General features: G+C 43.2%; 1 protein-coding gene across 5 annotated transcripts in view; it reads right to left on the reverse strand.

The window, feature by feature from the left end:
* Positions 1–1,741: 1,741 nt before the first annotated feature.
* Positions 1,742–27,682, reverse strand: part of GTF2H1 (general transcription factor IIH subunit 1) — a 33,509-nt gene continuing 7,568 nt past the window's right edge. For 4 of the 5 annotated variants that reach the window (XM_029582348.1, XM_029582345.1, XM_029582347.1 and 1 more), the window contains exons 4-16: positions 23,083–23,248; positions 20,979–21,072; positions 20,749–20,898; positions 19,391–19,470; positions 18,773–18,903; positions 16,728–16,815; positions 15,450–15,538; positions 14,870–14,987; positions 11,242–11,332; positions 9,708–9,823; positions 8,581–8,673; positions 7,539–7,617; positions 1,742–3,678 (exon numbers count right to left, since the gene is read on the reverse strand). In XM_029582348.1, coding sequence (XP_029438208.1) covers positions 3,635–3,678; positions 7,539–7,617; positions 8,581–8,673; positions 9,708–9,823; positions 11,242–11,332; positions 14,870–14,987; positions 15,450–15,538; positions 16,728–16,815; positions 18,773–18,903; positions 19,391–19,470; positions 20,749–20,898; positions 20,979–21,072; positions 23,083–23,248 — 1,339 coding nt within the window. In that variant the 3' untranslated portion in view covers positions 1,742–3,634. The remainder of the gene's footprint in view (positions 3,679–7,538; positions 7,618–8,580; positions 8,674–9,707; positions 9,824–11,241; positions 11,333–14,869; positions 14,988–15,449; positions 15,539–16,727; positions 16,816–18,772; positions 18,904–19,390; positions 19,471–20,748; positions 20,899–20,978; positions 21,073–23,082; positions 23,249–27,682) is intronic. The other variant, XM_029582349.1, reaches the window with a different exon arrangement.

Genomic DNA, 27,682 nt, shown 5'->3' on the forward strand with positions numbered 1-27,682 from the left:
TCTACTGTTAAGCAAAGATGGGCACCCCCCCCCCCCCCCCCACCGTGAGCACCAGCAAGGGATATTAAGCTGAACCCTAACACTGAGCCGTGCGGGCAAAATAGTTGGTCGTCTTTTAGGGCTCCAGCTGTAGGCGACCCAAAGCCTTAAAAGACCACTGAGAGCAGAAGGAAGTCCACAGATGAATGACTTGACTTTTTTTTTTTTTTTAATACAACACTGGAAGCATTTGAGACAGAACCTAGTTTTTAAAAAAAAAACCCGACCTTGCATCATGCTGTTGAAGCTAATGTTTTGAGTGGCAACATGAAACTGGGGAATGCAAAACCACACAAGAGATACCACCTTGGCCACAAAAAAAGTGATGAATTTTTCTTTAAGTAGAAATACTGATGGGATTTTTAAATGCCTTTTCAACACTGACATTGGAACAAATTATATATCTGGGGGGAAAGCAGGATCTAAAAAGGTACTCTCTCACTTCCTTGCTACTCCAGCTCGTCAGCAGATGAAGCTATGTGAGGCTCCAGGGCTGATCGCTGGCAACTGAAAGCCTTTTAGCCATCTTTCTCTGGAAATTTCAAATGGGAGATCATCCATGGAGATGATCATCACCCTTGCAGGATAAAGTATCACCTGGACCAATACTCCCAATTCTTACCTACTGCTTTTCATTACCTGCACTAGAACGCTGAAATTGCCTCCCTGAAAGAAAACTAAAAGCTGTATTTAAGAGATATAAACCCCAAAACTGCGTCTTGAATGTGGCTGAAAAATGTTCAGATTCAGTAGTCTCCTATTCCCCCAAAAGCCATAGTCGTTACCATGGGCATCAAATGCATCGTTTTCAACGGCTGGTAGTAGCTTACAGACATCTATCTCTCTCTCTCTCTCTCTCTCTCTCTCTCTCTCTCTCTCTCTCTTTCTCTCTCTCTCTCTCTCTCTCTCTCTCTCTCCTCTCTCTCTCTCTCTCTCTCTCTCTCTCCTCTCTCTCTCTCTCTCTCTCTCTCTCTCTCTCTATCTCTCTCTCTCTCTCTCTCTCTCTCTCTCTCTCTCTCTCTCTCTCTATATATATATATATATATATATAGAGAGAGAGAGAGAGAGAGCGAGAGAGAGAGAGAGAGAGATAGATAGATAGATAGATGTCTGTAAGCTACTACCAGCCGTTGAAAACGATGCATTTGATGCCCATGATATATATATATATATATATATATGAGCTCAATAGCCATCATATAAAACATCTCTAACAGAGCAACAATTAAACTTCCACGACATACATGTTTTTGTCTTTACAACTGTCCAGCGTTGCTCTGGGCTTGGAACGAATGTAATACAAAGTGGCCCCACTCAGGTCGGTCCAGTACAACTGATGTCACAGATCAGTATCATACAGTCACAACAGCCACACTGAGTTTATTTTAGAATGGGTTAAATAATACAATTCACTTATCAAAAAAAAACCCCCAAAGAGAGTCTATTGTTATTGTCCCCTTGGGGTGCTTTCCATAACTGAAGCATGGCTTCACCACTCGGGAGCTGGCTCAGTTCTTCCAAAACCTGTCCTACTGCCTCCCCACACAGCCATCTACAAGGAATATTTAGGATATAAAATTTGCATACGTTGGAGTCCCAGTATCTGTAGATTTCTCATGCATGTTCCTGACAATTCAACTGGCTGTCGGGTCAAGAGGTCAGGCTTTAGGAAGCCCTGAGCTAGGCAAACACCTCCAATCGCTCACAATGCAAAGTAAATCTTTTATCTAAATAGGGAATCAAGGAGCCACTGCATTGCAGGGCCATCCGAAGATACACACCTACAAATCAAAGTAGGGAACTTTAAATGTTTAGCGGCAAGTCCCTAGTATAAAGCAACTGAATCGCCTAGTCAGTATAATCACAACACGGGCAAACAATGGCAGCAATGACATCAAACTTAATTGTCACTGATTTTGTTTTTAGAATGGTATCAAAAAGGTAAGTACAAACTGTCCTATGCACTGAACAGTGGAAAAAGCAATGGCTCCTGCAGAGTCAGATATAAAAACCTGTCAGTCCCTACCCTCCCTCTGGGCTGGTCAACATTGTCCACTTTTGACCTGACTGGCTGGCCATACTTTTAATATACATACACGGAGTATCTGGTTATTGAAGGAGCAAGGGGGAGGCGTGTGTGTGTGTATATACTAACGGAAATATACACCACGAGCTCAAGTTAAAGAGGAAGATGTGTTAAACCAGTAAATTTACCTATAATGTATCAATACTTGCTCAGTCTAAGGGTCACACACTCAATTCCATAACACTGACTTTCAATACGTGGCAACAGCTGCATAGATTATGCCAAAGTAGTTGACAATTTTAAAGACAGGCTCTAATAAAAACGCACTAGAGAAATTAAACTGCCCCTATAAAACATTTACTTTGTTTAAAGTTAGAAATGCATTTTTTCTTTTTATACAAGACAGCTAAGTCTCAGATCAACAGCGAGCCGATCCCCTTTGGAACAAAAGTATGGCACAGATTCCAATATTCCAGGTACGAAGGAATACGGAAAGATTTTCCTCTGGTTTGCTTATTGGTGTTTCTTTTTTGTTTTTTTTGCATTCGCATTGTTTCCTTGCTTTGTGATGATTATCGATTCGCCAAAAAAATAACAGTCACCAGGAGACAAGGGGTCTCCAATAAGAAAAGCAAAAAACTTTCGCTTTGTCTAGAGAGGTGAAAATTAAGTAGTTGATTTCCTTAGAGTTTCACTAGTTTGTAAGAAACTTTAACTGTTATAAAAATGCATTTTTTTAACCCCCTTTTCTCAAAGCAGTTGCTGCCTTGAAAGCATAAGTACACCCTTTTTACCAGAACATACAAGAAGGAAGCATGCACCTCACTGCAGAAAAAGCCGGGTCTCTCAGAAAAAGTGCTCCTTGCATGCGGCCGCACACCTTCAGCCATCAACTTCTTTCAGTGCAATAGTGGCTGCTTCCAAATCTCTTTGGGGGGGGGGGGGGGATCATGATAGAAGCATTGCCTTCCGAGGGCTGAGTGTCAGCAAGAAGCATGCACCTTTCACGAGTTGGTTAAAAAATAACATTTTCTGAACCTCTGTTTCACTGGGTACGAGACAGATCCAATAAAACAAAGGAACCCAGATGAAGGAACACACACACACACACAAAAAACTGTAGTTCCATACCCTGTGCCCCAGACCTTTAAAAAAAAAGACAGGAAAAAAAAATAAAACGTCAGTCACTCTGCCTTTACCTCTCTCGGTTATGAAAGCAGCTTAGGATGCAAGTCAGAAGCAGCTCCTGAGTAACTGCTGTGTAAACAGTGTCTTAAGGTTTCTCTTTTTATTGTTAAGTTGCCCTCCTGACTCGGTTTTGGTTCTCTCTTAATGCGATCGCCTTCTTTTTTCAAGTTCAATCACAGATCCTTTCAGAAGCTAATGTGCAAGTCCCGGGAGCATCAGATGCCTAAGTCCACGTGATGCAGCTCTGCCTGCACCCTCTGTGCCATCCGTTCAGCTGGCAGGTCATCCTCTTTCCAGGCATTGCAGGTTCGTCTTAGGAAACGCTGCTCGGTGAAGCCTCACGTTTTCTTCAGCATACGTTTTGACTGCCACGTGTGAAATTTATTGTAGGCTGTCTGTAGCATTTCTTCTAAATGACCTGTTACCTGCACGACAAACACACAAGAGTGTATTTCAGGCAGCAGTGCTGGTTACATTCTGCCCAACATCAATCTGTTACTTCCTGCCAAGATCCTAAGTTTTGTCCTCTTTCCCTTCTGTGTAGAATAGAAAGGTGTGCATTTTTATTATGTACATATTCACAGACTTAAATGTATTCGCTCAGGCTGTTACAAGTTTAAAAATCAGTGCCTGGTCATTTCAAATCACTGTGTTAAAAAAAAAAAAATCACAAAGCACTTCATGTCATGCAAAGGACATTATCAGAGCATTTCATGGGTGTGCCATTTCATCATATACCCGCAGATCTAATCACAGGTTCAATGTCCTAGCACGATCAGAAACAGCAGACAAAGCCCATATAACCCAGCCACACCTTCTGCTTAACTTTATAAACCCTTCTTCTCCCCCTTATTCTTTGTGCTTGTCCCATGTTTTCTGGAATTCTGCCACTGTCCACCACTTCCAAGCCTTTCTGTAAAGACTTTTTTTTTTTACATTCCCAAATCTACCCTATTTGTTCCATGACCCTGCAAACCCTGAGCCTCCTTTCTGGCAAGAGACCCAACTCCTGTGCGTTTATTCCTTGGAGGAATTTAAGTGTCTCCATCATATCCCTCCCTTTCCCTCAGGGTACACACATTACATCCAAGTCTGCCCCCTACATGCTTTTATTATGAAGACCCTTTAACATTTAAGTAGATTCCCTCTGGACAGACTGTTTTGTTTTTTTATTTATTGGCATTTAAATGATTAAAAATAAATGAAACACCAGGCATCTGGAAAAATAATACATCAACCAAAGGTTGAAATGATAATAAAGGAGGAAAAATTAAGCAAACAAATCAAGATTTATCTATGCACTCTCCTTCAGAAATGTAATAGATCTTGGAAAGAACAAATTCCTTCTCAGGAGAGTTGGACTGACCTGGAATGGGATGCCCCAGAAGCAAGTGTGTAAAGCTGAACGAGCGTTAGAAGCTCTATACCCACTGGATCCGGCAGCGAGAGATGCCTTCCCTGAGGTGGATGCGCTGGTCTGTGCCGTCTCTAAGCGAGCAACTATCCCAGTGGAGGGATGAGCACGATAGACAGATGGAGTCCATCTTTGACGCAACAGCAATGAACTTACAGATTGCTTCTTGTTGTGCCCTGGCAGCTCGTTCGTGCCTGCTCCTCTCTCTCGGGAGGTTGGGTAGGGTCAGGGGAGGGGGTAGGTGTATTATATGTTTAGTTAAGCTGTAGGCAGGCACAAAGGCCACTTAATTATCATTTACTGCAATGGTTTTGGAGGTGGAGCATATTTTCCTTGTTTCAACCGAGCTGCAGTAGTTGGATCTCTGTGGATTACGGCTAACTCTCCTCTAAATTTGATCTCTCTCTGTGAAAAGATGTCAGATTCTTGGTTGCCTTAAAAGGAAGGACGTGCAGATAGCCCTTCTTCAAGAGACCCACCTTACAGATGCGGAACATGCCAAATTGGTGAGGGACTGGGTGGGACATGTTGAGTATGCCTCTTAATTCAAAGAGCCGAGGAGTATGTGTCCTCATTCATAAGTCTCTCCCCTTGGGAACGGACAGATTTGTTCTGCTGGAGTGCTCACTTTATGGTGTGCAATTTGTGTTAGCATGCGTATATGGCCCCAAAGTCCATCAAAAGGAATTTTATGTGCAATTGCTGGAAGTTTGGATGCTTTTTCTCCCCTTCCTCCCATCTTGGCAGGAGGCTGGAACATCTGTTTGGATCTAGGGGTGGACAGAACTTCAGTGGGGCCAAGTAAAATCTCTTAAATATATAATAGCGGGCCTTGGGCTGGTTGATGTCTGGAGGGAGCAAAACCCATCAGGAAGAGATTATACATATTTTTCATCACATTTTGGGACTTGTAAATTTTCCTACTGGAAGTGTGAGCCATTTAAAATATATTACAGATCATTTTGCAGCTTCATCCAAAGACGACTGAGACCATAATTGTTTTAGATAGCTTAGAGGCGGAGGCATATGGACCCATTTCTCTTTTCAATGTGGACATAAAGATACTTGCTAAAGTTTTACAAATAAGATTGGAGAGCTGTATGAGTGGACCAAAAGGGCTTTATTAAAGGCCACAACTCGATTAACAATAATAGAAATCTTCTTAATATTATGTCGCTGGCTCAAAAGGTTAAGATCTTCGGATTGGTGGTGGGTCTACATCCCAAAAAGGCCTTTGCTAGGCTTGAGTGGCCTTTTTTGTTTGCTACAAGATAGTCCTTTTCAACGTTTAATCAAAGAGACGTAAAAATCTTATAAACATGCCCGACTCTGGCCGAGCTTATCTGTTATTGAGAGGAGACGAATCGCTACGAGAAACGCGCGATTGACATAGATACACATTTGATCTTATTTGGACCACCATCTGAATACTGCTCTGTGACCAACAAGCCCCTGAGGCAGCCACCATTGGTGGCGAAACTCGGCCAGAGTCGGGCATGTTTATAAGATTTTTACGTCTCCTTGATTAAACATTGAAAAGGACTATCTTGTGGCATCCATTCCTTTGTTTTTCCTTACGGCTGTACTGGATCGCCTACCCTGCTGTTTTTTGGGCCCTTTTTTGTTTGCTGCCCTTGAAGTTTGGTCTGCCTAGGCAGTTTTGTAGGTCTGTAGATCTGTGCGTTGTATGGACACCAAAGGGCTAGGATTCTCTCCAATGGGTGCCTCTCGGGGTTTTTTCCCGGGCAGAAATGCCCGTTATCACCACTGATCTTACCACTGAAGTGCTGGCTTCCAGACTACGGTAAGATCCGGACATGCAGGAGGCAATTTATTTCCGTGTATGCTGTCATCGTCTTATTATTTTTGGCTAACCCTAAGAGGTCGGGTCCAAGATTGCTAGCCGTGCTGGCTGTCTTTGGGGAAGTAGCAGGCTATAAAGTTAACTATCACGAATACGAAGTATTCCCTATTAGTACTTGTTCAGCAGAGGATAACCCTGGGTGTTTTGCTCCCTTCAAGAAGGCGGTGTCTTACATCACATATCTGGGCACGTGCATTGCCCACAATGTTGGAGACTTATATAAGTTCAATTATGCTTCTGTGTTTACCAAGATTCTGCAAGAAGTAAGGGAATGGAAAGGACATTATATATCAAGAGTGGGGAGAGCAAATGTGTGACCCCCTTTATTTTATTTATTTCAACGTGCCCCGTTTCCTTCCCAGTAGCTTCTTTGCTACGGTTAATAGGTTGCTCCTAGACTTTCTGTGGGATGATAAATCGCCGCAGGTAAGGTTGCGGACATTATGGAGACTCGGGGGGGGGGGGGGGGGGGTGTATGGCATTCCCACACTTGCAAGCATACTTCTGGGCGGCTCACTTGGTTATATAGTGACCGCACTACCCCCCTGGTACTCCCTGGATCTTATGTCCTTCTTGACATTGCTGCCCGTGTCACCAGGGGGCAGGAGGGCATGTCGTAGATGCCCCCTCATTGCATGCACGGTTAAGGTCTGGAAATCAATGGGCAGGTACCGGGAGTCGAAGACCATCTGCTCTCCCCCCCCCCCCCCTTCTGGCGAAATCCAGCGTTGACTGTGGAATTCATTTAGTCAGTAAGCCAAGCAGTGGCGGGAGGCTGAATTAAGCTGTTTGGATCACCTTTAGTCCTTTGTGGAGCTCCGAGAGGAGGTGGATGTGCCACACCAGTCTCAGACTTATTATGAAAAATTGAGGGAGACCTTGACAAAAGTTTGAATCCGAGTGGGTGGAACTGGCTACAGCCTAATCGGATTGGAATGGACTTCATGTTGGGCCCAGCTAAACGAAAGGCTAGTTCATTGTTGTAGAGAGCAATTATTCACACATACCTTGAATCGCAGCCCACTCTACCGGCTGAACTGCAGTGGGAGAGAGATGGAGACAAAAGTGCAGAGGAGAGTCTTCTCTCTGTATGCGAAGGGCGGAGTTAATGGTTAAACTGATATTGCATGCTTACAGATCTCCTGTATTCTTTACCAAGATATCTGCTTCGGTGACTCTGATGTTGGCGGGGATATGTAGGCAGTAGGTACATATCCGCATGTACGGTGACAGTGCCCGTAAGTGTATTCCTTGTGGATGCGAGGGGGGGGGGGGGAGGCTCATAAAACAAATAACGGGTAGCCATTTGTCTCCGACTCCTGATCTCTGTTTATTGGCTCTTTGGGGGAATCAATTGGCAGGCGCGTTTAAGAAACTGCTGATTCAGCAATTATTACCTGCTGCCAGATTTTCTATTGCAATGAAGTGGAGGTCCATGCCCACGATAGAACATTGGCATCGCCAGGTTCATTCAGTGGCCTTAACAGAAAAATTAACCTTTATGCTGAGAGAGAACGTTATACTATATGACAAGATATGGGACCCATACTGGAAATTGTATCAACTCTGCTGGGGTTTAGCTCTGGAAAGGTTTGTGAATTTTGCAAAAAAATGTTGAACCTGGGTTTTTGTTTTGCTTATTTGATGGCTGTATGCTCCATCTGGCAAATTTAAATAAAACGTTATCATAAAAAAATATTTAATAAGACAGGACACTGGACTTCAGGGTATACAATGAAATGACCTCATACCCATGAAATTTCATGATGCACCTTCATCGATAATATTGGAATTGTTCTAGTGGGTTCAATTGTCTAGGCAGCTCAGTATTTGGGGGATTTTTTTGTGCTGCTAAAAAAGGCATTTCTCATTAACTTAATGGTAACTACTGAGCTTACATCAGTTATTTAACAGGGATTGAAGCTGGATTAGAAATCCGATCTCCAGAGGTAAAAAGCTAGCATACTAAACCATGTACAGGCTAATCTCTTTACAACACTATGTAAAAAAAAAAAAAGAAAACCAGAACCTTGTTTTCTCATATCTTACATTTGTGCTTAGATATTGTCTTCTTACTTTCTCTTGGAATGGGCAGAGTTTTGTAACCTGAAATCTTTCCAAATTACTTTTCATTTTTACAACCTGAAAAAGATCAAAGATTACTCTGTACAATAGTTACTGACATTACTCTGTATTGCTCTCTATAAACGCGGTGCTTAAATACCCAGAGATCATCTGCTTATTTGGAAGAACAGACAATGCCAGGCATGCAAGGCCCTACATAACATCTCTCCTCTCAACTTAACTTTTCAACTGCAGCTACACACCTCCAAGAAACCGACTAGAAGTGCATACAAGAACATGCTAATCACCCAGCCGGCAAAAACCTCCCTGAGGAAACGCGCACTATCGACAGCGGGCCCTACACTCTGGAACTCGATACCCCCAGACCTACGACTTGAACCTTGCCATAGTACTTTCAAAAAGAAACTTAAGACTTGGTTCTTCACACAAGCATTCCCGGAGAGCTAAGAGCAGGAAGAATGACATTATCAGCACAGTCGTTGTCCCCCAGCCCTTTCTGTACATAAGTTCCTTAAGATTTCGTCATTGATATTTATGTAATCATGAATGTTCACTGTAAGCTCCACTAAATTCCTCTTTGCGCCTTCATGTTGCTGTTAATTGTTAAATGTTTCAATGTAAACCGCCATCGAGGCGACAGTTTCTTCCTTGTAAACCGGTGTGATATGTATACTTTACAGGAACATCGGTATATAAAAATAAAAAATAAATAAATAAATAAATGCATGGCCTAGCTCAGCCCTCAAGTTAGTGGCAAATATTGCTTCCGATGCCCCTGGCACAGACCGATACGAAGGCGTGGTCTAATAGTGGTTCAAGAGGCCTCCACCTCATTTAAAAAACAAGGTACTGATCTTAATTTGGCTTTCCTGGTCATCAAGCTGCTGGATTTTTTGTTTTTTTTTTGTATTTTCCCAAGCTGTTCCACTGAAACAGATCTAAATTTCCAGAAAAATTCAAAATCTAATGCAAATAAATAATGTTGCTCCCTTTATCCCATTTTGGCAATAGATGATTCCTCTCACAGTTTAGCAACCTGCCCCTCTCTCGCCTGCTGGAGCCCCAGCATGTAGGTCAGAAGGCCTCCTCACCTTTTCTTCGAGGAATGGCGTGTTGACAGGGAAGCAGGACCAAAAGTGTCGTAGCAACTCTCCCACAGCCACGTACAGGTGTTTCATTTCTGACTGAATATCGCTTGGCACCAGCTCTGCAAGAAGAGCAAATTCTGCACTAAAACTCTGCTTCCTCAGACTTGATAGCTTATCTCCAGAGTCCTTTGTTTTCAGGGCGGTTTTGTTTTGTTTTTTTATTGTATTAATTATTTTTTCCAGGCAATTTCAATGTTATAACAAAAAAAAAAAAAAAAGAGGAAAAATAAACTTTTCTACTGATTCTTTTCTCATTTGTTATAACAAAGTCATATATGATTATATGCTTAGACACTGTGCTCTATAGCGAGCACATTCCATAGAGAGTGTCCAAACTAATGCTGTGCATATGGGAGCTGAAAGGTGCCAGTCGGTGTCATAAAGGAGAAGAACTGACAACACAGTCAAATGCATAAAAACAAATATGATTACACTCAAAGTCACTGAGCGACCCAGAAATGTAAAATAGTAACTGATTAAATAAGCAAAACGTTGTACCATTTAGTCCTTTAAATGTTAATATTTGCTGGTGCAAGCTGGGGCACCCACCCAAAAATCAGCCCACAGCCAATTCTTGATTCTCCTTTCCTGGCGTGCTGCACATTGGAACAGACTAGGCTGCTACTGGACAGCCCAAGGAGCATGCAGGCATGTCATAAGAAAAACAGAGGGCAGCATCCTTCCCACGTCCCCCACAGTTTCAGGCAGTTCTAGTATTTAAATTAACTGTTTACATTTTTAAACAATTGATTTCATATTTTTTAAATATTTATAGCCTTAGTGAGATCTTATCTTGAGAACTGTGTTTCTGACAGACATCCTTGTAAGGACACAGAGGGGATAGAAACCGTTGAGAAGAGGGCTACTTATTGTCAGGACAACAGGAAAGAGAGAGGCCAGGAACACAGACCTCCAAGCATGGCATGATGTGCATTTGATTTCCAATCCCACCTCCCAGGTGGCACCCTCAGGAGTATAGGACGGAATCCGTTAAAACATCTCTGTCTCCATCTGCTGGAGGGGAAGCAAAACCCAGGAGTCTGGACTGATCCGGGTACGTACAGGGAATTACATTTTACAAAAAAGCATTCAAGAAACTATTCAAGAAACCTTCAGAGTTTCTCAGAGAACACAGAATTGTTTAGTTGGATCCCATTGATATTCTAAATCAGTTATATTTTTCCAAAATGCACATTTGTGCAGCATCATATGGAATGTCTCCTTGACTCAGTTTGTCAAGCTAGAGATTTTTGTCAACAGTTGGGTGCTGTTGAGCACGAACACCAATTCAACATCACCAGAACAGATTTCCAGAGTAGCACTTTAAAGCACAAACTTTATATGCTAATAGGACTCACTGACTGCATGCACATCATAGTTTGTTTTTTTTGACAGCATTAAGAATAAAAATCTCGCCTACATTTCAAGAATCAGATAAGCAGCTCGATATTGTTCCTCTGGACTAAGCACTACTCACGGTTTATGGCTTGCTGTGTTGTGCCCTGCATTAGCACTCCGCCGGGTGTCAGGGCAGAGATGGTACAACTGGCAGCACCACTTGAAAGAACCTTCAAGGAAAGGAGTATGTAAGAGTGTTATAGTTTGCTTGGTCATCTTTACAATCTATTTCTTTTCAAGTTCTTAGTTTAAAAAGAAAAGAAAAAAAAGTACAACTCTCATTGGCTCAGTAAAAATAGCTGATTAGTGTTAGCCCATTCCAAAATCTATGCCTGTGCTAGCCTACCCACACCACAACACACTGCCTTGTGGAAGATCCAGGAGAGAGACTCCCAAATCTGTTCACTGTTGCTGGGAAACAATGTTCACCAACCCCTCCGGATGGGCGAGAACACGCCAGCCATTGCCAGGTGCAGGATGCACGTGCTGGAAAGTCCACAGCCAAGAAGGCTTGATGGCACAGAAGGCTGGAAGCCACAGTCTGTGACCCCTGTCGATCGAGAAGGGAATCCTCAAGACAGCAAAATGCACCTAAGTTGCACCAATTTTCAAAACAGACTTACACACACAAATTCCCAAAGATGATGTCACCAAAAGCTAACCCGAACAAATTACATCTAAACCCGAACAAACACCACCTACAATAACTATGTTAACAACCGCATGAATCTTTTGAACACTCTGTTAAACATCGAAACTTTGTAAACCGGTGTGATGGCGAAACCGAACGGTACATAAAACTCACTAAATAAATAAAATAAATAAATTTGGTGCTCATAAATTTGTCCTGAAAATTTACATGCATATATGCTTTAAGTCTAAAGCCTTTAACAACGGTGCCCCCAGGGGCGCTTCTGCTCAGTACAGGTCAACGTATACGCCAACATGACATACAGGCAATTTTAGAAAAGGCCACTTCTGCGCGTAAAACAGTGTCTGACATCTGAAAATCACCCCCATAATATCCAGGCTATGGGTGGGGGAGCCCAAAGTGAGAGAGAGAAAAACGGAGAAAACCCTAGGAGTTAGAAGAAATAAACAAACGTTGCTAATAATACAATTCTTAAAGCCCATGGAATGCCATTGCTTAAATGATGCTCCTGTTACTAAAGCAGAGCCCAGCGATGGCATGAAGGTGCCAGCTGAGCAGGAACTGTTAGGACGGCTCTGCTGCGCTCTTGCCTGAACTGCATCCTTTTCCTTTCCTTTTCCTATTAAGATGGTATGCCAGACGTCCGATTACCAGCCACTGGACTCTTTCGTGGTCCCCACCGTTCAAGAGCGGGGAGACACTGGAAGGAAGGAGGCGCAGCATTTTCTTCTAGCCCCGCGGTTCCCCTCAGCCCCAATGGACAGACCATCTCTCTGCCGCTGCCGACGAGTTTCCTGCGGATCAACCACACAGCCGCTTCGTCCGTCCCCCCACCCCGGACTTCATGAGTCGGCGAGTGCCGGCGGCTGGAAGGTCCCTCGCTCAGGATCGTGCGGTGGAAGCCGATGCCGGCAGCAGTGCAAAGGGAGCACTCCAAAATCGGTTCCAGTACCAACGACTGGAGGAAATGACAGACATCTGAGCCAGTCTCTCTGGAGGACCTTGGCCGGGTTTCACTTCGAGCAGAGGATACACGACCTTGCAGGGTCTCTCAGCTATGTAAGTTTTCATCAGATGCCGTTGAAAAAATGTAAAGAACATGAGCTGCTTTTCCAAGAATGCTCAAGTTCTGATAATATTTCTTCGCTGCAACATTCAAACTTTGCCCTAATTAAAGATAATTTCTCTCTTAGGAATAAACTGGTGCTGCTTGGAAAATAATTCTAGGCATAAAAATTTGAGATTCATTAATCAGAAGGGATGCCACCATCTGAAATGCTGAGGTCCTAAACATTTCTGTGGATGCTTTACCACCACCCTTGACTAAAGCATATTAATGGTCCTCCTATGAAACATTCGCCAAATTCACAAGAAGAGGTAACGTGCTCGACGGTCAGTGGGATAGCCTGGAGATCGCCGCTATTTTAGAAACCTCAGAAGAATGAATGATCAGGGGAACACAGATTGCTTTGTTTGCATTAGAACTGCCCAGGGCCTTAAGTACTGAAGCTTTCTTCCAAGTACCAGACCGCCTTGTGCTTTGGCCGGATAAATGGTTCTTCTACCTACTCAGGTCGCTAAGAAGCATTTCTTAGATATCGGAGTGCCATTCTTTGTTAAGTTTCCTGTAAATGCATTGCAGGGTTTCAGGGGAGCAATTCTGTTTTCTGAGAAGCTGAAAACTTTTCTTCCAAGACATCTTTGGTGGAGGAAAGTTTGTTACCAATTAAATTTGGCCTACATGTGGCAGGTCAGGAGTAGACTTTCCTATAAGGAATTATTTATTTATGTAAACATTTTTATATACAGACAACATACATACATCGTGCCCAACCCATGCCTTTGGGATCTGCTTGCCTCAGATTTTTTTAGACTTCAGATTAGATCATGGGAACAGCAATGGTTGCTTAGTTTCCATTTGTGTCTTTTCCTTTGTAAATCTTAGTGGTGAAAACGGATTGATATTCCTGGGATATCGTAAATAGGAAGATTGGTTCTTACCTGCCAATATTCGTTCCTGTAGTACCACAGATCAGACCAGGAGTCTGGATTGATCTGGATACACACAGGGAACTATTTTATTTTATTTACTTTTTTTTTTTTTTTAACTTTCCCTATTAAATACGAAAATTTAATTCAAGAGAAATCGTATTTAAAAGAAAAAACAGGTATCACCACAATAAGCAAAACACAATTGTAAACACATTGTTCAATTAGACCACATCAAGGGGAAAGGGAAAATAAATCCGGAAATAAGGCATCATTATTTAACAAGCCCAAAATTATGCGACAGGGCTTCAGTTAACAGGGTTAAACTGATTCTGTAGGGAATTTTCAAGATGAATAGAAAAAAAAAAAAAAAAAAAAATAGATAACTCTCAGACACATTTACACAAAATCTAACAGAAATGTGCACCTAAAGCCAACACCCTCTGAATTTTCCCAAAAATAATTTCCTAGGAGATTCCTAATTACATCTAGGAATACTGATAACTTCTGCCCTAGAAACTGCAACTCCTTAAGAAAAAAAAAAGAAAGCCTCCAGGTCAATTGTTTATCAGATTCTTCAGCATGCGCCACCAATATAGAAACCTTTCTTGGACAACAGAACTTGAATGGGATATTATATATCTTGAGGTTATTTAATAAATTGCAATTGAAAAAAAAAACACAGGGTAAAAGCCTTGGCTGCATTCACCTGCTGCGACTAACATAAATCTCACCAGGCAAGTTCAAGTCTATTAAAATTAACTGGTGGGTCAGTCAGGCTCTCTCAAGTCTACTGGACTAAACCAATGAATGGGCCAAATGCTGATTTCCCAGCTGCCCCTTTCATTGTCCTTAGGCTGGAACTGAAGCCTCCTGCAAGACTGAAGCACACGCCATCCGATTCTCCTTCATACTGCTGACCCAAGATTGGCCAGAGCACACGTCAGCTCCGATGGACTGAAAAAAAACACAGTACTTTCACCAAGCCACGCAACTAGCTTTCCTTTATAACTGTGTCTTGCTTACAGGAAGGCAAAAAACAAAAACCCAAACCAGCATTTCCTACCTGAGTTAATCTGGGCGTGTAGTTTTCCATTTCTTGCTTAATACTATGTAAAGAATTAATGATATCCTGGCTGGATGCATATTGCTGAGACTGAACTGGAGTTGGACCATGGTAATACCTAGGTGCAAGGGGAGGGGTGGAAAAACAATTTGCAATTAACACAAAAGTTATGTGATTTGGGTTAACAATCAAACAGGTTTCTCCAAAGGTTGAAAAAGAAAAAAAAAATTCCAGTAATATCATATGTGTCTGCAGAATGTTATTTATGTAGGATGAGGTATGCCAAGTTTATAAGCAGGTCACACTGCCTCAATTTCTGGCTTAAGCCTTGGAGAGATGCAAAAGTGGCAACACTGAAATATCTATACAATATTATTGCTGGATTGTAGTTCTTTTCTCATTTGTTTTTATTATACCTGTTTATTTTTCTCTGCTCAAATATTTGTGTATTTGGATAGGATTAAATGCAAAGAAAACTAAAAGTAAAAACAAACAAAAAAATAAAAATACCTAACGAAACACGTTAATACACTGGTAAAAAAAAAAAAGCAAGAGAACATGGTCCATTCATTCACCAGACCTGTCTGATTTCTTTAGATTCAGTGCAATAGTTTTCGTGCTGTTATTTTGCCCTAAATCTTCATATTCAATGGACTCTTGTAGTTTCACCTAAAATAAAATAAAGTCAAACATTAAATCCCATCACATTTATTTATTTTATTTATTTATTGGGTCTTATATACCGTCACTCGGATTCCATCGTAACGGTTTACAGCAATAGATACATCATAAACAATAAAATCTCAAACAATAGACAATAAAAATAAAACATCCTAATAAAAACTTAACACAAATAAAACTTAAAATTTACAACTAACAGCATGACAATATAATCAAGGAGCCTTACGTCTCAGCAGCAGACCAAGGGCATATCTTAAGTCTGCAGTATAAAATATGCCCATTTATTGTCCGTGACAACTCGCTGCTCACAGGAGAAAATGGATACTATATTAATGATACCATTTATACATAATGCTGTCAAACCTAACTGGATTTCTATTGTACAACCCTGTTATGGTGAAGGGCAATTTGCTTAAAATTCTATTTAAGAGGAAATCCCCAATGAGAGAACCATACTCATGTGGCAAATGCATAAAATTTGACAGATTATTATTTAATATTTGCTTGCTGCCATGGGTGATGATTGTTAAAAAAAAAAAAAAAAAGTGACAAATTGTAATAAATATTTTATTTTAAAAATCCTACTTTCTTCACTCACTTCCTTTCAGACATTTAAAAATGTACTAAATAATCAAGCCTTCAGTTTTCTCAAAGAGTTTTTGCCCATTGATAAGACAATCATGAATGGTTAGCCTGCTCCTTGTCTTTCTATCAAAGATACACCTGTATGACAGTCTCAGACTTGAGTTTTTTTGTGCAGAAGAAACCCTATGGTTGTGAATTTCTTTCTGTAATGTTCTCTTTCACTCAAATAAAAGCATTCCCCGCCCCCCCCCCCTCTTTTCCCCTCATCCCACCTCCCCAAGTGACCTGGAAGACGGTCTCCTCTGCGACAATCCCTTATACTGCTCATTTTCCCTCCTTCCTTGGGATCAAAAGCATCCCCTTACACACATGGAAACTCCTCATTATGAGCGACGTTCCTTTGAGATTTTCCCCTAGCAAACTTGACAGTTTCTGGCTGCACAGTTTTACACAAGCAGTGTGAATTTGTCTAGTACACGCAAATCAAAAGGAAATGTAACAGATTGCAAAATGGCAGGCAATGGCATTGTGCTGCCAGCATCTCTGGCAAACCAGGACTTTTAGGAACTGCTAACGTTGCCTAGCTCTGTACCTTTTTAACCGGCGGCTGAAAGAAGTCTGAATCCCTGGAGTTCCCATCTGTGCTGCTGGTCTCACTGTATTGGTCATTTTGTGCTTCCCTTGAAATCAGAATAGGAATGTATTAAGAAAAAGGGGAAACAGGCAATGCATCTCTGGAGATAAGTACTGCAGTCAACCAGCGTCAGTAAATACTGATGGGACACCCAGCTGCCATGTGAGATGCAAGTTTAACACATCATCCACCTCCCAGAGACCGCTATTACTCCTTCTGAATTAAACCCCGGAGAATTACCGACAGTGGCTATCGAGTGTCTACACCCCTGTAAATACTTTTCACATTTTGTTGTGCTCATGCATCACACACCTGCACGCACTGAAATAAGGAATATTTTTCTTTTATTCAATACACTACAGTCCACAATTTTCAGTGCAAAAGGCTACACAAAGTGGGGGAGCCTACAGGGATGAGGTGTGCCGGAGAGATCTGTGGGGGTCGAGAGCGAAAGAGCCCGAGCTGCCCGGGTGAGCCTGCAAATCAGCTGCCCCTCCCCACCTCGAGTCACCGGTGTGACGTCATCTTCTAACAGCTGAACTGTCTCAAAGAGGGCCCATGGGCAACTCCTGGATGAAGCTTGCTACAGAAGTGCAAGGCGGGTGGACAAGTATCCAACCAAGCTCTTCCGCATTGTTATTTCTACTTCATTTTCTACGAAATTCTGGAATATCAGACATTTTTCACTTGGCATTTCTGGGTTATTTATTTAAAAATATTCCTTACTCGCCCTTCCAATAAAATTTGGGGCGAGTTACAATAAAACACACACAAAGAACACGCATTTAAACCGATGGACATTGATCTTGCTACTGAAAGACTAAATAATGACGGTGAAACACCATACGTGAACAATGCTTACTCAGTTGCAAAGGCATGATTAAATAGAAAGGCCTCGAGCATCTTTTTAAACATTTGAGTCCCTTCTGTTACTGATTCCTGATGGTAGAGAATGCCAAATTGTGGGGGTCACTGATAGAAAAGGATCATCCCTGTCTCACTGTGAGGCGTGCAACTCTAGAAGGGATGTCCAACAAGGACTGATTGGAGGAGCGAAGCATACGCGATGGCGTGTATATTCTTAAGGCCGAGGAGACCCAAGGCAATGTCACGTTGTGGAAAAGGTTACGTACAATAACATTTTATCCTGTATGTGCCGTGATAGAGGAAGCCAGTGGAAGGATTTTAGAGCAAGAGTTGTGTGTTCATGCATTTTTGTGCCAGCCAGCAAGCGAGCTGCTGCGTTCTGAATAATCTGAAGAGGGCAAATGGCATTCCAAGGCAGGCCAGCTTAGAGGGACTGACAATAGCCAAGGCCAGTCAGTACAATGACTGCAGGACTACGAGGAAATCATGGGGTTCCAACAGAGGTTTCAAATGCTGCAGCGTTTTGAGACTGGCGGATGAATGTCGGATCACACGTTTAACCTGGGGTTGCACAGATAGCTTGGGTTAAGATATGTGGCTACCTGGAGCATACACTGATTTAATACATTTTACTTCCAGGGTACAAGGCAACAAAAGGTGAACATTTTGGAAGGCGGGCTAGACTCTCTATAGCCACTGTATGCCACATGGCAAATATTAGAGCTTTCTTAAAGCATTTCTCAACTCAGTACAGGTCCTGCCTTAGTTTTTCATAAACACACAAAGGGCCACAGTTTCTATATTCCAGTTAAAGCAGCGGGCCGCAAACCAGGGAAACCAGGGTTCAAATCCCACTGCCACTCCTTGTGCCTTTGGGCAAGTCAATTTACCCTCCGTTGCCTCAGGTACAAACTAAAGACGATAAGCCCTCTGGGCACAGGGAAATACCTACAAGTAGCTGAATGTAACCCACTCTGAAGTGCCTGAAAGGCAGAATATAAAAGTCAGATAAAACGCTGGGGCAATTCAATGGGAACCCATATCAGCATGCCACAAGAAGAGAGTGCCCGCACTGAATCGTCACACAGTTCCACCAGCAGGCACAGCGACGCCCGTTCCTGAACCATTTCACTTACTCTTTTCGGAGACCGGCTGCAAGGACCATGGCACTGTGATGGTTAAAGCGTTTGATAATGGCAGCATTACTGTTCTCCTTTATGGACTTTGAAGAGCTGGAAGTAGATGGCACAGATGAAACACCATAACCCTGCAAAGAAAGGTGCAACAGGCTATAACAGATGCACGCTTTCGGAAGTCTCTACACAAAACCCACCCATCTTTCAGAAATGCAGAATGTGCTCTCTCTATTAGGTCATCAGGGCCATGTTAATGCAAGCACAGCTCCTTATAAAAAAAAAAGATTTGAAGCTGCATCACGCATTAAAATCACCTGAAGCCCTGCACTGTGTCTTGCTGTCAAACTGCTTTATTTGCAGTTTAGAAAAGGCCTGCAGCATCCCCCCTTCTCCCACGTGAGGTGATATTAGCCAGTTAACATTTGAATGGGGGTTTTCCTCCTCTTTCTATAGCCTCATCCCTGCCACCTGTCTGTACAATATTTGACGGCATAGACCGAGCTGTAATAAGCATAGACCGAGCTGTAATAAGCTAACAGGAAGAAAATCCAACACATTTAAATGAAGGATGACACGTCAGGAGTTATAAAATCTAAGTATTTTATAAAATCTTCCTACCTCATCTAATGATTTATCCTCCAAGGCCATCAGGTCCAGCAGTGGATTTCTCACACCTTGAGAGACAATCATCTTTAAACCTAGGTAAATGTTCAAGTCAACACGCCCATGAGCATAACTGGGAGAACTTCAACATTTATTTCTTCATGTGAGATACTCCATTTATTTTATTTCTTTTAATTGCAAAACACTAGCCGCACTGGAAACAGAAATGCACTATTCATTCATAAAACTGTTGCAGAAAAGGCAGCAGCGGTGCAAGCTCCCCCAGTCCCAGCCGTCCAGCTCATGTGCTTCAGTCATCCTCTGCTCATGGCGAGCAGAGAGTTCTTTATCCACCTTTTTTTTTTTCCATTTAAAGTTTTATTGAGAATCATCAGTGTACAAACAGGCAAACGAACTCCCAGAGACCGCCCTGAAACTTAGCGCATCAAGCACATAGTCAGACAGAAAGAGTCAAAGTCCCCCCCTGGATCATAATGGCAGACATAGTATAAGATATACCACCCACCCAAAGAATCCCAGCTCCAATAAGCTGTCGCGTACAATACAGAGATAGATCAAAAAGGAAGTCTTAGCAAACACAAAAGGTTCCACAGGGGCTCCTGAACATGTGAGAGGGCCTGGACACTGGCATTCCCAGCCACTGAAGACCAAGCTACATTGGGTTGCCATACGCCATGAAAGTGTGGTAGTGAGCCATGTCGAACCGCTGTTGAGTGCTCCATGCGATATTCTCTCTGGAGCCATGCCTGGATGAAAGCCGTATTTGGGATCGCAGAAGGAGTGTCATTCACATGCTAGCTCTCCCTTTGCAGCAAGCAGGATTTGCATTAGGAGTCTATATTGCAAGCCTCAAAGTGACCGATTCAAAATGCTTAACGGGAACAACTTGGTATCCAGATCCACAGTCTGTCAAGTTAGGGACCTGAAAAATGAAATAATGGCTTCCCACAGCCTTTGAACACATGGACATTCCCACCACAAATGCAAAACTGTTCCCAGAGCCCCACAGCCCCCTCCAGCACTCTGCAGATAAAGGTCGGAAATCTCTTACGCAATTTAGCCGGCGCTAAATACCATCTGTACAGTATCTTGTAAGCAGTCTCCATAACAGCCGTGGAAAGTGAATTTCTTCTCCCAGCTAGAACACACTGAACCCACTCCACCACTTCCAAGGGGCGCCCCCAGATCACCTCCCCAAGCCATAACACGAGACGGCTTGCTCTGCAAATCAGCATTCAGGAGACAGGCCTTCAAAGGGTATCGGCTTGATCACAAAACACCTCAAAGAGGGTCTTACCCTTCTCCCGAAGAACTGATTTTTTTTTTTAATGGCAAATCTCAGACGCTCTTACCCTTTTCATCCAGTTTGGCACATTCTGCAAAGAGATCTTTGGAGCCCGTGTTCAGACGATCTCGGTGGAAATAGTGAGACTGGAAGAAGCGGGTCCAAAACTCTTTCTCCGTCATGCTGTGCGGGACATTTTCTGCATACTTCAGTTTGACTGTTGAAGTGAAGCAGATCACACGTGTTACAGTGGTCAGCGCTACGCACAGAACTTAAGCCAACACACGCGGTCCTCACCTGCAGGATACGTCCTGAATATGGATTCGATGATGTCTGAAGTCAGGTTATACCTCAGGCCATTGCAGCCATCGGTCTGAGGCCGGACATCGGCCTGTGTGGATAAGCATAGGCAAAACTTTAAAATCCTCCTGTATTATTGCATTTATATTAGCAATTCAGTCAAAACACTGAGATCGCTGTAAAAGGTCTGAGCCACTGTACTTCAGCACTCAGGGCGCACAGCTTTTGCACTGTCCCATATAATGGCTGGGTTAGGTACAAAGGGAAGAAGGTTACAAAAGCCACAGGTATTTGTGAATGAAGGCACAAGATGTTAAATCCCCAGCAGAGGCCATTTCAGTGAAGTTGAAAATACAAAAGCAGCAGGAAGAATCTACAAAACTGCTAGGGGGAAAAAAATAAAAAGCTGCTTCTTTTCCAAAAGATGCATCATTCTTAAGGAAAAATAACTTGGACAAATAAAAATGTTTGTGCTACAGTATAGGGGGTGACATTCTTCTAAATGCAAAAAAGTGAGATCTAGGGGTGATCGTATCTGATGATCTTAAAGTTGGCCAAACAGCTGGATACGGCACCATTAAAAGCCAGAAAGATGCTTGGGTGCATAGGGAGAGGAATGGTCACCAGAGAAAAAAAAAATAGGCGATATTGTCCCTGTTAGGCTTCTAATTTGGAAAACTGTATAAAAATTCTGGAGATTGCACCTTCAAAAGGATATAAACCGGCTGGAGTCAGTCCAGAAGGTGGCTACTAAAATGATCAGTGGTCTTCATTCTAAAGCATATGGGGACAGACTAAGATCTGGACATGTATAACCTTGAGGAAAGGCAAGATGGAAAGACATGACAGAGGTCATACCTCCAAGGTTTCCATGCACAGGAGGTGAGCCTCTCAACAGAAAGGAGGCTCTAGAATGAAAGCTCATGGGTTGAGGGTGAAAAGGAGTAGACTCAGAAGTAATCTAAGGACATATTTCTTTACAGAGAGGGTGGTGAATGCATGGAACGGCCTCCCCAGTATCTGAATTCAAGAAAGCATGGGATAAGCACAGGGGATCTCTGAGGGTGTGGTAGGGATTGTAAAACTGAATTAGCTGGTGTGGATGGGCAGACTTTATAGACTCTACGGTCTTTTTCTGTCAAATGTCTCTGTTCTATGCATGTGCAGCTTTCTCACTGTTCCCTGTTCTAACATTCTATTGCCTGCCATATGGTATTCCATAAATCCACGTACACGGTGTATTAATCATCATCACTATTTACATTCAATGGAATTTTAACTAGTTCAACTTATTTCTCCATCCGGTCTTATCAGCTAGGTAAACTGGCCCCTGTATTAAACGACATCTGAAGACCAAAACCAAGCGTTTATAGAAAGAGAGCAAAAAGCAGCCCTGCCGAGCTTAGCAGCTGCATGCCCTTCCCCTCCCCCAAACCCTGGGCAACGTCTGCAGCCCAGATGTGCAGAAAGAGACCAGAATATGATCTGGCACCTGCAACCTCCCCTGCCTAATGAGGACATGCAACATTTGACTGCATAGCTGCTGCTTGGTTTTTGTTTCTGAAAGGTAAAATATTAGACTAAGGAGGAGCAACACAAAAATTTCATTTTTTTTTCTTTACTCCTAATAAATGCACACATTTCACAAGCAGCAAACACAAAACTGAGCATTGCCTCAGAAATGTAACGTAATGTATTCTCCTAATTCCTTCTTATATTTCAAAGGACTGTGGAACAGCCAGGCTACCCAAGTTAAAGAGGGTTAGGGTTCATTGTATTCTGATTATGTCAACAGCTTCTGTTTAATTTCTTTGAAATGTTCCTTTTACTAATAAGGTCTGCATTATTCCACTTATAAAAAAAAAGAATATCCAAAGAAGTCGTCCCACCACAGGCTTACGTGTTTCAGAAGTGTTGTAGACTTCATGATAGCAAAAGATAGAAAAAAAAAGGCAAAAAGATTCTATTTCTCGGATCATATCCTTTGAAACAGAGCCTTTTTATAGTTTGAAACTGCATCTACAAACACTGCAGAGGACCGAAGCCAAGAGCAGCCTGGAAATTAAAGATCCTTTTTAACGTGGACAGATGCCAGGCTTACCAGAAAAGCAGCGGATATGCCCACATCCTGCTTGCTGTTGGATGACGTAGAGCTGTCCAGGGAGTTCAGGCTTAGACGGCTGGCCCAGAATTCCTCGGCGCTGATCACCTGGCTCACCACCAGGTCCTTATAGAGCTGGAACAGGACAGGGTCTTCTTTCAACATCCTAATAAACGGAGGAATTCAAGAAGAGGGCTGTAGAAGAATTTAATTTTTTTTTTAAACTAAACTACAGACTGTAGGGTTTTGCACCTCCACCATCTGCTGGAGACAGAGAAATACTGGCGGACTGTAGGTGGCACCTCAGAGTATAGGGCAGAGTCAGTCAAAACTTCTCTGTCTCCATCTGCTGATGGGGAGGCAAAACCCAGGAGTCTGGACTGATCCGGGTACATACAGGGAACTGGAATTCAGAAAACGCACCATTTCTGATTAGCTGCAGCAAAAAAACACTGTGCTCCCCCCCACCCTCCAAAGAAAAACGTCAAACTTCCAACAGAGACAAAACATTTCAACTATAGGTACACACAATGCTGGGTTCTGTATTAGAAATCAGTACCCGGGGGGGGGGGGCGCTCTCGCTGCAGAGCAAGATGGCCGCATGACCTCGAGCTCCCGCCCACCCCGAGCCTTTTTGCAGCTTTTTCGCAGCGTTTAACCCGGCGAACCTGATTAAAATTAGCAGCGATCATTCTCCGCAACATTAGCGATGGCTCAGAAAAAAAAGGGGCCGGATCTGAAGCAGTTTGCCTATGTTACTGACGACGATGCTGCTGGCGGGCCTAGTGATGTTTCTGAAGCCCCGGACACGAGCAAACGCCATTCTGGTGAGGAGCGGGATCCGGGCGAGACAGACGCAGTGCCCTCTACTCACCCAACACGGGAGGAATTCCGATGCTGGTTCGGGGACCTGCGCCGCGAAATTAAAGAATATAAACAGGAACTGCAGCAGGCTATGGCGGAGATTCGAGAGGAGATGGCAGAGATCGGGCGGCGTACGGATGAATGTGATGTGAGGCTGGAGGGGCATGCCATCAAGCTTAAGGAGTTGCAACACAATTCGGCCCAAACCCAGGCGGATTATACTGCACTTGCTGCAAAATTAGAAGATCTTGATAACCGCGGGAGGCGTCATAATCTGCGGTTTCGAGGTATCCCCGAAGATGAGAAGTACGCTGATTGTGGGGCCACGATTCAGAGATTTTGCTCCTTTTTATCTGCTCAAGATGGCGGCGGCACTGCAGAGTTATCAGCAGATACTATTGAATTGGACCGGGCTCACCGCTCCCTGGGACAAAAATTACCCGGTAAGCCTAGGGACATAATCGTCTGTTTCACTAAATATACTATTAAAGACAGCATTTTTCAAATCGCTAGAAAGCGCAATTCCTGGGCGTGGGAGAATAACAACATACAAATATATGCCGACTTGTCCCCCATGACTCTCAAAAAAAGGATGGAATTTAAGGAAGTCACGGCGGTGCTGCGCAAGGAGGGTTTCCGGTACCGCTGGTTATTTCCTTTAGGTATTGCGATTACCATAGATGGTTCGACAACGAAAACGGAGACAGTGGATGGAGCGGTGGCAGTACTAAAAGCAGCTGGGCATCAGGTGCAGCATACTGCTCCTGCAAAGAAGCCATCCAATTCTCTGATGGAAAACTCCCCGCTGGCAAAGGGTGAGACATGGAGGCAAACGTCTGAGGAGACAATCAGGAGACCGTGTTCCTGCCCAGGATAAAGGAGCGGGATGAGCGGTCTATCCCAGTTCCAGGGATGTACATACTTGGCTGGACTCGTGTTGCGGAGTGTGAGAATGTCTCATAATTTGGGACTGAGCTTGCTACCATTTCTTGTTAATTTGATTGTTGGTTATATATATATATATATACAGGTTGCCTGGTAATGATTGAGGCTCGGGGGTGGGTAGGGGTGGGCTCTGCAGATGATACTGCCCTTCATAGCTTTCACAGGGGTGTTTTTAGCACATATCTGTGGAGTGCACTGGGAATTGGGGGGGAGGGGGGGAGTGGGGGGGGGGAGGGCAAGTGGGAGCAGAAAACACAACAACGTTTCAGTTGCACGTGTATACAGAGCGCTTGGGAGTTACTGTTCTATCTGTTTCTGATCCACTGCATTATTCTAATGATGTTTTCACCCCGCAGGGTCCCCGTGGGGAGAGTGCGGGATTTCGCGATGCCAGTAGATGCCCAGTCAGAGTTTTTTTCGGGGGGGATGGCCGAGTGGAGCCGCTTTTATTTTTTATCTCATGGCCAAACTAACCATATGGTCTCTCAATGTTAAGGGGCTGAATAATCCTCACAAGCGGCGGATTTTCCGCAATGATGTACAGCGGATGGGAGCTGATATCTTGTTTCTTCAAGAAACTCATCTTAGGAAAAGATATGAGCATTTACTCTCTTGGGCTCAATACCCACATCAGTTTCATGCTGCTGCCTCTAAATCTGCGAAATACTCAGGAGTGAGTATCTTACTCCACAAAGATATCCAGGGCACGGTTACTAAATCGGTGGCTGACCCTTTGGGGCGATATGTGGTTTTACAATTGTTGGTGGAGAAGACCACCTACACCTTTTTCAATCTCTACGCTCCCAATACTAACCAACACGCTTTTATAGCTAAGCTCGGAGAGGTTTTGAATAACCTAGCCCCTGAGTACCTCATATTAGGGGGTGATTTCAATCTCACTTTACAACCTCATGTAGATAACTCAGCGGGTGGGGGAGGAGGTACATCGCACGATCGTAAATCCCTCCGCAAGTTCCTTCGCGATAGAGATTTGATAGACATCTGGAGGCACCGAAATATTAATGTGAGGGATTACACTTTTTATTCTTCTCCCCACAAAACTTATTCTCGTATAGACTACTTCTTAATAGATAAGGTATTGAGTCTACAGGCTGTGAAACCAACGATAGGTCCTATCACTTGGTCCGATCATGCCCCTATAGGTTTAACATTGCATCTACATAATAAAAAGGCGGGCCTCCGATTTTGGCGCCTGAATGACACCTTACTAGCTGATGAACCGTTTTGTCAAACCTTAAAGGATGCTATAGCGGATTATCAGCAATTTAATTCTCTACATTCTCATTCACCGCCAGTATTGTGGGACTGTTTAAAAGTGGTGTTGCGCGGCAGATTAATATCACAAGCTTCCTATCAGAAAAGGGTGAAGGGCGAAAAAATTGATGCGCTGTTGTCTGAAATTGCATGTCTCGAAAAACAACATAAAGTCACGTTATCCACCAGGGTCTATGCTTCCCTTCAACAAGCTCGTAACGCTTTAGACCTGTTGCGAGCTGGAGAAATAGCGCACCAGTTGCAACTAGCTCGTCAGGAACATTTTGAGTGGGGCAATAAGGCGGGACGACTGTTGGCTCGGAAATTAAAACGCCAAGTTGCACAATGCCAAATTACACGCATTAAAGCGTTAGATGGCTCTATGTTGGATTCTGCTGAAGCTATTCAACATAGATTTCAACAATTTTATGGTACCCTATATTCAGCGGATACTCAAATAGTAGACGCTAATATTGATGCTTACTTAGCGGATACCGACCTCCCGACACTTTCTGAGGCTGAAAGGTTGAGGTTTGAAAGTCTTGTTACACCCATGGAAATATTACATGCTATCAAGGATCTTAAACCTAATAAGGCCCCAGGGTTGGACGGATATACTGGTTCTTTTTATAAAAAGTTTGTTTCTCAGATTACCCCTTATTTACTGGACGCTTTTAACGCCCTGCAGGGGGAGGCAGTACTGCCATCTGAGGCGAATGTGGCGGGTATTACCATATTGGCCAAACCTGGGAGGGATCCTGCGGATTGTGGGTCATACCGACCGATCTCTTTGATCAACATAGATTTAAAAATACTTGCGAAAATTTTAGCCAATCGCCTCAACTCAGTTATGAATAAATTGGTTCACCAGGATCAGGCTGGCTTTATTCCAGGGCGGAAAGCGGCAGATAATGTACGGAAAATTATGGATCTCATCGAGCAAGTCAATCGGACTGAGTCTCCAGCGCTTTTGTTGGCAGTCGATGCTGAAAAAGCATTCGACATGGTCCATTGGCAATTTTTGTTTAAAACATTAAAGAAAATGAATTTTGGCCCAAAATTTCTCAATTGGCTTCTTAAACTCTATGATCGGCCGAGAGCCAGAGTTAAGGTTAATGGAGTATATTCTGATCCTTTCCCAATTGAGAGAGGAACAAGACAAGGATGTCCGTTATCCCCCTTATTATTCGCCTTGTTTTTAGAGCCTTTCACCTCTAAAGTTCGGGAAGCGGGGACTATTATGGGAGTCCGTGTAGGAACAATGGATCATAAGTTGTCACTTTTTGCGGACGACATTTTATTTACCTTAACTAGCCCGGCACAGTCATTACACGGGGTGGTGGCTCATCTTCAGGAATTTAGTTTGGTTTCTGGCTTTCGACTGAACCTTGCTAAATCGGAGGTGTTGAATGTTTCTATGCCCCCAGACCAAGTGGTCCCGTTGAAACAACAGTTTCCTTTTAAGTGGGCGGGTGCCAAGATAAAATATTTAGGAATTTTTATCGGACCTAAGCTG

This window comes from Rhinatrema bivittatum, chromosome 17 (assembly GCF_901001135.1).
Source record: "Rhinatrema bivittatum chromosome 17, aRhiBiv1.1, whole genome shotgun sequence".
NCBI classification, from domain to species: Eukaryota; Metazoa; Chordata; class Amphibia; order Gymnophiona; family Rhinatrematidae; genus Rhinatrema; species Rhinatrema bivittatum.